This window comes from Haliotis rufescens, unplaced genomic scaffold, assembly GCF_023055435.1.
Source record: "Haliotis rufescens isolate VD_foot unplaced genomic scaffold, xgHalRufe1.0.p SCAF_13, whole genome shotgun sequence".
NCBI classification, from domain to species: domain Eukaryota; kingdom Metazoa; phylum Mollusca; class Gastropoda; order Lepetellida; family Haliotidae; genus Haliotis; species Haliotis rufescens.
In genome coordinates this window covers 19,109,751-19,122,410 of record NW_025963813.1, presented here as the reverse complement: position 1 = coordinate 19,122,410, position 12,660 = coordinate 19,109,751, and the positions used below count along the sequence as shown (strand labels likewise).

The 12,660-nt window shown below is 39.0% G+C and overlaps 1 protein-coding gene and 1 long non-coding RNA gene across 2 annotated transcripts in view; both read left to right on the top strand.

Moving 5' to 3' along the window:
- The window catches only part of LOC124132257 (carbohydrate sulfotransferase 5-like), a 47,860-nt gene extending 35,411 nt beyond the window's left edge, over positions 1–12,449 (top strand). Inside the window, exons 3-5 of the mRNA XM_046496099.2 lie at positions 7,908–7,979; positions 9,092–9,323; positions 11,043–12,449. Of these exons, the coding sequence (XP_046352055.2) occupies positions 7,908–7,979; positions 9,092–9,323; positions 11,043–11,835 (1,097 nt within the window). The 3' untranslated portion in view covers positions 11,836–12,449. The remainder of the gene's footprint in view (positions 1–7,907; positions 7,980–9,091; positions 9,324–11,042) is intronic.
- Positions 1,985–4,925, top strand: LOC124145763. Its single transcript, XR_007220371.1, has 3 exons — positions 1,985–2,230; positions 3,613–3,669; positions 4,780–4,925. It is a non-coding gene; the product is annotated as an uncharacterized LOC124145763 (long non-coding RNA).
- Positions 12,450–12,660: the final 211 nt, after the last annotated feature.

Sequence of the window (12,660 nt, the reverse complement as noted above, 5' to 3'; positions counted from 1 at the left end):
TAGAACAACAACAACAACAAAAGATTTTTGACGCGCTTCTTTCAATGTCGATCCTGTTCACCTTTTACGTGCGCTTCTCCGGGTTTTCCCAATCCTCCCCGGACACGGAGGCGACGCCCCTCTTGGAGGGGCGCACGCCACCGGACACGGACGTGCCGCCCTCTTGAATGCGCACGCCACCGGAAACGGATGTGCCGCCATCTTGAAGGCGCACGCCACCGGAAACGGATGTGCCGCCCTCTTTGAGGCGCGCGCAAGTCCCATCATGCCCCGCGCGCATGCGCAGGTCACGTGACCGGAAGTGACGTCACAGAGGTCACGTGATCCTCTCGACCAATCAGAAGCCAGGAGCGGTCCTGTAATCCTGAGCGGTCCTGTAATCCTGAGGCGGTCCTACGCTGATGCATACAACTACTATTCATAAATAAATTAATGTAAAAAACAACAAGCAACTCTCCATTCCTGTAAAATAATGGAGCGTTCAAACAAGGGAATGACGTCACAGATGTGTTTTAAGTGTTAGTAATGTTGTCTTTCGACACAATTGATTGGATGGTAGTAAGATCGTCTCTGATTGGCTCTAGATACAGGAAGCAAATATGATTGGCTGAGGGGTTAAGCACATCTCTGTACACATTTTCGAGCGAGTAAAGTGTGTTTAGCGCATGGAGGGTGTGTAACGAAAGTCTTAAAATACCCCAATCCGAGGACTGTCATAAAACTTATGCTACATACATGTGGGCTCTCACTGATGCCAAATCTGCAATGTCAATCCGAGGACTGGGGTGCAAGTCCTCTAGTTTGAAAACGTCCTCACAACGTTGGTGTTCTACTTGTTCTTGGTCCTCAGGATGTCACAAATGCGAGTACACAAACACAAACACACACACACACACACACACACACACACACACACACACACACACACACACACTTTGCGTAACAAAATGAGCTGTTTTTTGGTTGTTTGACGCCGCAAATATGATATCAATATGGAATGGACCTAATGTTTTAAACTGGGTAAATATATTAATGATGAATTCAACCTGGTGTATTACACATACTGGCCTGGTGTCATCTTTCTTCGCTCATCCACCTCCGTGGTCTAGTGTATCGAGTGTTTGACCGGCTAGCAGAAGGTCGGTGGTCATTCAGCGGAAAGTCACACCGCACTAGAAACACAATGGCAACCGAAACGTTGCCACAACTGTAATTACCCAAGGATGAAGCATATTGTTGAAGAATCTAATGGGAAACCCCAAGCCCGTGACAGGCCAACTAAACTCCACATAGTAAAACCTAAATTGATCTCATCTAATATGACATGGACATTGGCGAAACAGATTCAGTTGGGCAAAAAGGATCAAATAACCCATTCACACACAAAAATAATTCTTCCAGGAGCAAACACTGACAATTTGTTTTAAATAGATAAGCCGTTCTGGAGTGATGTTTTCACATGGGCGACTAGTTACAGGGATCATGCTGTTAATTCTCACGATATTAATGAATTATTCTCAGAACCAGCGTGGTTGAGCCACCGGTTTAGAAATCATAATCTGCTGATTAAAAATTTGTTCAAAATGGTATGCATAATATGGCTGGTATCTGCAATGAGCATGGATTTGCATCATTCAATGATTTGAAAACAACTAACCTCAAAACAATATATTTATTGTTCATATTGGGAAAGGGAGGTCACTCTAATTTCAAACGGGAGCTATTACCGTTGTGTTCGTATTTGCGAGAAATGGCGTCAGTCACGCTGTACGTTGTTGGTCCAGCTATTTAATGCCCAGCTTATCCCTAAGGTAAAACATATTCTTAAATAAATTTTTGAATGCATGATATATTTATCTTTCCATCCGTAAATCTTCTTAGATTGTTTTAGTGCTGATACCCATTTTCTAAAATGTGGGCCCACATTGTTCCCGTCATATATGGTGATCGGAACAATGGGGCCCACATTTGTATATCGCCTACCCAGATAGCATTCAGACGTTGGCCCAACGTCGGCAATGGTTGGCAGTGTCGCGGTCGGATTTTATACGTTGGCCCAACGTTGTTACAACGTTAGGTCGCATTTCGGAAATTATTTCCAAGGGGCGCTACTCGTAATTGACAGCTTCACTAAGAGGGCGCTGCGTTTTTTGCGCCTCTCAACGAGCAGACGACGAGACACAAGCACACGTTCGATCATCGGAATACTGTTTTCCTCGAATATATGGAGGTAAGTGTTTAATCAATATCTAATATGATGTACAAACAGTACCCGAGAATAAAACAACCATTGTTCATTCAGAAATATCAACACGAGTAATTATTTTCCAGAAATTGAAAACACCACAAACTTCATGACCCGAAGCCAAATAGGAATATGTCACTCTGATTGCTTGCAAATATATAGCTTACTATTACTAGCATACCCCCAAAAAAGTCGCGCTTGTCCGTGTCATAAAGTTTGTCGTGATCGTGAGGACAAGTTAGTGCAAAGAAATGTGCACCGTGTCGCGTAAGTTCAGATGGAGTGTCGATCTCAGCTGTTTCTAACAGTTGGTGGTCACCGGACAGCGAGCGACCACATGACTACCTAAACAAACACTGACTGTGGTATTTGTAAATGAATACTGGTTGTTTCTATTCTCGTGGAAGTTTAAAAATAACAAGCAAACTCAACTGAAAAGGTCAATTTCGTTCTCGCTTGTGAAATTTTACGGTCAAAAAGATCAACTAAACTGAACAATTCAGAACGAGGCTTCCAAAACTCAAAGCATTCCGTGTACATGATAAAATAATACCATGCAGACTCCTACTGATCAGTGTACGGAGCTTTTCCCTGTTGTCGGCAACATCGCGAGTTCAGTTTTCGATCACAAATCAGTGGCCGTGGGATTGTGTTTGTTGTTATTTGAAAGGGATTGATAATGGCATAATCGCTTTTTTATTTGTGCATACCGCGGGGGAGTAATGGTTAGAACGAAGGGAACGTATTGGATAAGATTGGGTACGAAATAGTCATGAAATCATTTCCGATTGAGAATAATATATTTCAATAAATATTTACAGAGCTGTTTCAGCTTCATCTGGTGTTGTCTCCGATATCGCATTTTGTTAATTTTTCCAACGTTACTATCTTTGTAAATGTTAGAACTTAGATATCATGGCATATTTATATGGAAAATATTCATATTTATATTTTTAAAATAAAATAGAATCTAAAATCACGATTTTAATTTAATACCAGTGTTAACACTTCTATTACTTATTGGAAGGTCAATTCATAATCTTATTCAACATTCATGCTTCCAACGTTGGAACTCTTTATTTGGCAATATATAATTTTCATTTATTTGTTTATTTTTCACATCAGATTTTAGAAACTTTGCCAACATATGCATGCTATTTTGCATTATTTTTTACTTGATCACAAGTTTGTGAGGTACAGCAGAAAGGTAAAGTTATTGCTTTTGAATAATTACAGTTGATTTCTATTGGCTGATAAAACTATTTGCCAAAAATAACACCACTCACATCATACTGTTAGTAAATCAGATTTATCTCTACTGATTTATTTGAGAATGTGATACTTTGAGATTTCTATTTTTCTTTCAGGTGGAGTTTACAGTAATGTGGAAGCATATTTGTTTACATCACATCACAGCCAGAAAGGTATACATGATGCAATAATATATTTCAAACATCTTCAATAATAAAAATTTAGATGATTCTTATTTAATTACACCCCCAATCTAAAAGGGCGGGTGATCAAGTTTATCTGTCCGTCCTTCCTTCCAAAGACATTTTTGTGTGTGAGTGCAGTGCAAAGTAAAGTTTGATTTTGATATGTATATTTTCTGAAAAAAATAAGATTCTTTAAATGTTTTTGACTTCAAATATTTCTTTTTATTTCAACCTTTGTGCGACCTATCACTTGAACACTACTTCATGGATTCTTTTCCAATTATGGGTACAGTTTCTACACCCACAGGAGAGGTGCAGTGTGAAGTTTGGTTTTGATTAGTGTATTTTCTAAGAAAATATAGCTTTTGTTATGATTTGAACTTAAAATATTTTTTATTTCAACAATTGTGCTACCTGTAACTTGAGATCTACTAGAGAACATGGATTCTGTCCAAATTTAACGAACACTTTTATATTAAAAAATGGGATGCACAGCAAAGGTTGATTTTGATATGTGTATTTTATTAAACAATATAATTTTTGTACATGTTTTGAACTTAAAATGTTTGTTTTTTTATATCAACATTGTGTGACCTTTAACTTGAGAACTGCTGCATGGATTCTTTCCAAATTTAAGAAACACTTTCTATAGTAATAAAAGAGGTACAGTGAAAATGTTGATTTTGATATGTGTATTTTCAGAAAAAAATATGATTTGTTTCATGTTTTGAACTTAGAATTATTTTCTTCAACATTTGTGAGACCTATAACTTGATGTGCAGTGCAAAGTTTGATTTTGATAATTATGCTTTTTCTATGTTTTAAACTTTGGAAAATGAATGAGTCTTTACTCTTGTTCATTTAGTGTTAATAGCTTTTCTGCCTATCTATGATTCAAGAGCATCATGGTATTACTGTCTATGCTACCTTCCCAGTTTTAGCAGTTTTTAACAGTTTTATGACTTGGATGGGTGGAAGTAGCACTGCTGAGACTTTTTTTCATACATCAAATTATTATTTAGGGGAAGGCAACCATTTTGTATGTAAAAAATGTCCCTTGCCTTATCATTATTATAATTGTGTCATTGTTTTATTCAGTTACCAAGGCACACGGACCGTGGATACAGTTGAAGATCATCCCTGTGTTAAGTTCTTCTGACATCTGAGGATTGAAAAGGCTCCTCAACCACTCAGCCCAAGTTCTGATTTGTCATGTAACAAATAAATAAAGGTCACCGAAACCAGAATTCTATTGTCATTTTGTTGCTGTTATCATATTTTTTAATAGATCAAGTATATTGATCATAGGACATCCTATGCATGGACTATTTTGCTTGTCTCAGCGTTGCCCTAATGCTGAATGTATGGGGTAAGGCCAAGAAAAATTAAACGCTTCAATTTGTGGCAGGCTTATTGTCTGATGGTTTTTAATTTGGAAACTTGTGGGAAAATCATTTATCTTTTAATAGTGTTGAAACATTTGTGAACAATTTGCACATAGTCTTGAAAATGGTTTTGGAAAGTAAATATTATAGCACGAAATTGCACGTGTAATTTGAAACATTTTGAATTTTTTCTTGGCCCTATTTCAATCTATGTATGCTGAGGTACCCTGCCAGAAGAGAGCGCATTTCATTGGCATGTTCTTTCATGGAAAGAGTTCAGAGTGAATCTAACTTGCAGAATGTATATTGCTTGTTACCTGATGTCTTAACTACCTTGGTACAAACATTTCAGGCTGCCTGGGAGGTATAGTGAGGAATAAAACAGACGTAATCCAACGTTGGCCATCAACGTTGGGCCAATGTTGGCTATCAACGTTGGCCCAACGTCATTCTGACCGGCGGCCCAACGTTGGGCCAACGTTGGCTGAACATCGTTGGCCCAACGTTGGGTCAACGTTGGACCAACGATGTTCGGCCAACGTTGGCCCAACGTTGGGCCGCCGGTCAAAATGACGTTGGGCCAACGTTGATAGCCAACGTTGGCCCAACGTAAGTGATAACGTTGGCCCAACGTTGGCCCAACGTCTGACTGCTATCTGGGTAGTGGGTAGACGTTCTTCCGTCATAGTGAATGCTACAGGAGGGACCACATTTATAAATCACTAAGCTTCATTAGCTTGGCTTGTGTATAACCATTTTCTAAAATGTAGGCCCACTTCTTCCGTCATAAAGTGATCGAAACAGGTGGGCCCACATTTGTAAATCGCTGGGCTTCATTGGGTTGACAAAGTCATTCAGTGAGCTCACATTTGTCATTACTTTGCATGGGTGTGTAGCATTATATAGTATTTCATTTTGTAATATTGGTGGGAAACGTCTTTGTAAAATATTTAGTGTGACGTTAATTCTACGAAAAGCACACAAAGTCTTTTCAGTTTGAATAACGCATAATAGTTTTGCAAAAGTAGTTACAAAGCAAGAAACTTAGATCTACTTCAAACTAAATTTACAGAGGCAACACCACTCATTCTGCTTTTCCAGCATAACACATCAATCTAATCTAAACTGATTTCAATCTAAGTGTTGGTGGCGATATAAGCCTGAAATTATGCCTACACCTGAACTGAACTCGGACATGATACAAGCCTATTACCTCAAACTTTTCCGAAAACTTGTTCCATAAAAGGAATAACTCATGAATATTAATGACCCCACGACCTAGTTTTGCAATGTTCGTAGAAGTGATTTCTGCTGTAGTGTCTTCGCATTTGTGCATTCTAATCCAATTATAAGTCATAAAAACTTATTTTAAATAGACAAAATAGCAGTTCGTAATGCGGGTTTGTTTACGTAGTACATATTCTCAACAACAAGTGTGTTTAGTTTCAAATGTGGGCCCACCTCAAACTTTCGATTAGGCAAACGGAGTTAGCTCCCTTCTCGAACAACCGATAATGCGGTTTCGCCAAAACGATATTAATCCCATTTTTCTGGCTCCAAACAAAGCTCCAGAACATTCTGTGATAAACGTTATATATCAGCAGATCCTCCACTGTTGTGTGAAAAATGGCATCATAACTTTGATATAATCATTCCTTGGAAATGCGTCTGTCAAAATTAATTATATTGACTTTCAGTACAGATTAATAGATAGAGCTGTTTCTACAAAAAAAAGATTTCTTTAAAGGAATCTTGTTGCTGACTCTATATAGTTTTTGTGTGAATCTGATCATGAGCATGATATTTTAACTCATGTATATCTGCGATGTGAGCATTGTAAAAAGTTTTGGCTGAATTTAGGAAAAAGACATCTTCAGATTGAAAATAGATTTTCCTATATTTGATGTATAATTGTTTTCTCCTAATTAAAAAAACATATATTTTTTATTCACATTCACAAAAAGGAATACATGTAGCCATCATTAAGAGAAACAATTTGGAATTTGAAGCTTTTAATAGTGATATGTTTAAAGTAGGCAAAGAAATAGCTCAAAAACATAATTCCCTTATCAAATTACAATAACAATAAAAGAGCATTATGAAATAATGTCTCTATTTTTCACAAAGGTTTTACTTCTGTAAAGTAAAGATGTGATTTGTTTATCTTACAATATATGGCTGTCCATCATTAAAAGCATTCGCCACAACTCGCCTCTTTCCATAACCTGCAAGAAGACTCGTCCCCCTATCGATGAATGTTATGTGCGAAAATACGACAAACCGATCAGATTGCGCGTATGATTTCAAAGAATCCCTCAGAAATATGTTTTGATTTTACATATGTCTTGCATCTAAAAATATACCCAAGGCACAGTTAAATGTGTTCAATCATACTGTATAATTCCGCATGTCCAGATGTGCTTTAAATGGCATCTGAAATATATACAATATATGGGGGAAAATATGTGAACCATAACGCGACGAGTTGACAATTATTTTAGGTATGCACGTTTGCGCTAAGACGGAACCCCGTTTGCAAAAATGGCCATGAGAGGGGCACGAGTCGCTATTCGGCTTTTCCCGGAATAACACGAGTTGGTCACGAATGCATTAAAAGATGCGTCAGAAAGTTTTAGAATTATGGCAATATGTGACAATCTGAAAGATGAAATTTCAGTTGTGAACATACTGAAGTTAAATAAAATGATTAAGTTTTTTTTTGTGGTTCACAGTGCTATGATATCTGTTTGGCATGGACAATGTCACAGTTTCTTCCCATTTGAAGAATGTCACTGATTCGTCAAAATGTGTAAGATACTACATGTACGCTGTTTGTTGCAGAATTGATCTCCTTCAGTCGACCCCTAGAGATATCAAAGAGTGTTCTAGACTGGGAGTCAAAGCACAACACTGGTAAGTTCACCAACCATCACCATCGCGTGAAATAACATACTGAAAAGATGAATTCGAGTTCAGGCGGAATCCCACAGTCAAAATCCTCTTATATCACTCAAGCAGCAAAGACTGATGCAACAACCAGGCAAAACAATCTCACCAGCACAGGTAAGTCTCCGTACAAATACAACTGTAACGTCAAACTGATGAGCAAAACAATCTCACAAACACAGGTAAATATAAATGCAACTTCAACACATAGTTTTGAAAGACAAACTATTTTTTGCAGTTTCTGCTGGAAATAATATATTATTATTAAATCCCTTCTTGGCATCTATGACAACCAAGAGGAATAATTCCACGAGCTGTGTCATTCCAATATCCTGACAGAAACCTTCCTGGCTGGTCGGTAGCTGCAATGTCATTCCTACGCCAGTGCAATTTGGAGGCATGTTCTGTAGCCGAACTATGCCTTCTCTTGCCATATAACTCAGGTTAACATCTCTGAGTACAGAACATCATTTAACCCAGCTTTAGCACAAGAACGTAGCTTGGAAAGGCATGTTAATTACACAGGTCCAAACTGTATCCGACCCGTGAAGATCCGGGGTAGAATAGGTCTTGTCGTAAGTGGTGACTAACGGGATCGTGTGGTCAGACTCGCTGGCCTGGTTGATGCAAGTCATCGTATCCCAATTGCATGGATCGATGCTCATGATGTCAATCACTGGATTGTCTGGTCCAGACTCGATCATTTACAGACCGCCGTCATATAGCTTGAACATTGCTGAGTGCGGCGTTAAACAGCAAACAAACAAACAAACAAATTGTATCAAACTGTATATAACATGGATGAACACACAATCCACGTGGTTTAAAAACGCCTTGAAGAGTCACTTCATTGCAGGCTAATATTATTATTTAGTGTGAAAATGCACTAACGACAAAAGCAATGTGACTATAGGCGACAGAGCTAATGCAGCCTGCCAATGATACCCGTATAGCATTTATCATTTGGAAGAGCGGCGGTTGCCCCTTATAAGACGCAATGGGACTATATATGTAATCTAGCTTCATCATCTATAACGCAATCCTATATTGTGTACTTTAAATTTGTTCTGCAATTTCAGAAACTAGCCCAGAGTTTTCGATGGATACATTTCGAAAGCTACACACTTGGAATGGCCAAATTCCCCGGACAAACCTTATAATACTTACGTACATGCGAAGTGGATCGACTCTCACAGGGGGGATGTTTGATCAGCACCCGGATGTATTCTACGTTTTTGAACCGATTCATAGTTTGAATTGGATTTGGAGATCACATTTTAGACTTCTCAGCTATTTTGATCGACCATCAAGGTGGGAATGGAATGGTTGTATGATTACACGCGGTCAACTAAGGTGTTACAAATTATGTGAACGTGTAAGCATGTCTTTAGCTCACCTGACTGAGAGTGAAATGAGCTTATGCCGTTTATCTGCAACTTCACATTGTTGTTCTCACCAACGATAAGACCCCATTTTGTTCAAGAGGTTCGAATCCGACTTCAAAATATGCGTTAGGACATATTGAAAAATCGGTTTCGCCTCGTGAAGTCAGTGGGATTTCTTCCGGCCTTTTCTGATCAAAATGTATTGTGAGTGCGTAAGTTGGGTTTAACGCCGCTTTGAACAGTATTCCATTTGTATCACGGCGTGTCAGCTTAATATGGGAGGAAAAGTCCGAAGTGATGCAGGTCTCAGACTTTTACCACTTTGGTAACATCGTACTAACAAACCTAATACACAACCGGGGCGACCCGGGATTCGAACCCGCTATGATATTTGTGTGTATGTGTGTGTGTGTGTGTGTGGGGGGGGGGGGGGGGCGGTGTCAAAAGGGCGCAACAATGCAGAGCGAATTGCGACGCCTTAGACGAATGGACCACAACACAGCACAACACAACGCGCGACACAGCATAGTACGACACAACACATACGACACAGCACAACACAGAATGACACAACACAACACAACCCGCGACACAGCACAACACGGCCACAAAATGAGAACTGTCTTGGGAATCGTCCTTCTTCTCTTCATGGCCTGTAAGTAACTATTTCTTTCTTACAGTATAGACAGTACAGCTTGTTTATAACGTCTACATATAAAGAGATTAATGTGACAGAGAGCGGATCTTTAATGAATTAAGAATAAAACATGCCTTGTTTCATTTGCATCAAACATTATCGAAAGGTGAGATAGGCTAATGACAGTATAAACAGATGCGTTTGTTTAGTTCCCGCTTTTGAAAACAAATAACAGCAGGTTACCTACAGGCCATTTGTTCTTGTTCTGTCTTCCTAAATAATTAATTCAAAATAAGCATAGTTTCGTTAAAGCAGTCCAGTGAAGCTGAAAGGTGCTCCTAAATTATCTCAAATAACATATTTGGCTGAGGGAGCTAAACCTTGGCGTGAATGTTTCTCTTTATGATGATCATGAAATCATATTTTGTTCAAATCATTTGGTATAGTCCCTGTTTTAGTCCTCAGTATTTTGCAGACATGTTTTGAATATCAATGCTGACAGAAGCTGTTTTGTGTCTGTCGTTTTTGACATTTCAAATTGTTGACGACATATCCAGGTGAGCTACAGTGTCGTTTTTTTGTGTAATGGATATATTTATAAATGTATGTGACACCTGTTCATATAAAGACTGTTTCATATATTTTTTTTAACTTTTTAACACAGCGCGTGCGTGCGTGGGCGTGCGTGCGTGTTACATTTAATCTCAATATTTTATAAAGGTTGGGGAAATTAATTCTTTTGTCATTGGGCAAACCTGTGACCACCCCAAACACCTCTCCATCACAGATACAGCAGGCACTTTACTGTTCACAAAGAGTTGTCGATCCCATTCACACTTGAGGGGATTTATTTGGTGTTTGTTGGTGTGTGTGTGTGTGTGGTATGTGTGTGTGTGTGTGGTAATAATTGTAATAATTATTGTTCCTTTTATGTTACATTAAAATATACAAGTACAAACATGTCACAATGTAAGTACTCGCTAGTAAAAAGACATCATTTAATTCCAGGCGGATAACAAGTTCAGACAGTTTTGCAGAACTAGCAATAGACATTGCCGAGGCGTTCCTCAGATGTCGCCCAGACAAGATAGACATAGCCACGCTAAGTCAAGATCACTTCAAATACAGTGAAAACACAAAACCTTATCTGAAGTGTTTAAAGGCCAATCCGGGTGTCCTTGGAATGTTGCAGTGCTTGTCAATCTTACAAAACCAATGCTCGCAGTCAAACGTGTCTGTTGTCAAAACAATACGTTTACAAATGGAAGCAGTGGAGACAATGATGAAATCAAATCCATCGTTGAAAGTCGTACACTTGGTGAGAGACCCGCGGCCTACTATCAGGTCTCAGATGGGAGTCAATAGAAATTGGAACAACCTTGATTCGTACTCCAAGATTCACTGTTTGAGGGTTCGGAAAGACCTAGAGGTTACAAAGAGGCTGATGAAATCTCACCCTGACAGAACTAAACTGCTCTTGTATGAAGATTTAGTAGCCTATCCAGCAAAAACAGTGAAAGATTTGTTTTCATTTGTGGGACTGGTATATACACGTGACACGGAAAGATTCGTGCAGTCCAAAACCAACTCTTCAACTGGAGAACCCTGTCAAGTTTGCATTCGAGAAGGAAATTCAACATCGATATCTCTTAAATGGCGACAAGAGTTCGACTTTGAACAGACCCGTGTCATAGACGCTAATTGTAAACCTGTTTACCAAATGCTTGGTTATTTACCAGCCAATAGTAGAAATGAACTTGTGGATCTGTCAAAGAGTCTAAAAATTGATAGAGAGTTTTAAGGATACACGTTGTATTAACAGTCAATATGTTTTGAACAAGGACGTTTTCGATAATGACAAGGAGGTGCCGATATTGCAAAGTAATAATACACTTTTGAAGTGTGAACAGTATTCTGTCTTCTTTCGATCATTGTGTCGAAACTTCCTAAAACAAAGTTTCCAACTTCTAAAACCATTTAGCCCGAATCATCACCATAGTCACTACCCCAACACGTGGGTCATGCACTACAATCCCGAGCACCGAGATCAGAGGTGCAGTGCCATCAGCTGGTATGGACAAGACATACACCCCTTTGAACCCGAAGGAAGAACTGAAGTAACATTCTTATGCTGTTGAAATAATCACTCTCAATCAATCTGAAATTCATTCAGTATGTTTTTGTGTTATGGGTCCCTCTGTCAGAGCATAGATATTATGCTGTTTTTTAGACAAAGGACATCAGAAGAGTCCTCGTACAGTTCAGGGGCGCAACAGTTTTAACTTGATCTCTTTCATTTTCTCTCCCTCAGTCTGTCACAATGTACCGTTGTAGCGTTGACAAATGTGTAAACAAATAAGTGTTCTGATGTTCAACGCAGTCAGCAGTATTCCGGCCTGAAATAAATTACCACCAACCAGCAGTTCAACATCACTGAGCCACGATCCAGTCTGGCAGGGCAAGATCAGCCAGGTCACACATTGTAGCCACTCGAGTTCCATTGATCTGCTCCTACGACAAACATGGGGTACATGGAATCTGCCCGAATCCCCCCAGAGACAGCGATATACATTTGGAGGAGTTATGGATATATTTGACTGCAAATTTGACTGCAGTCACCAGTATG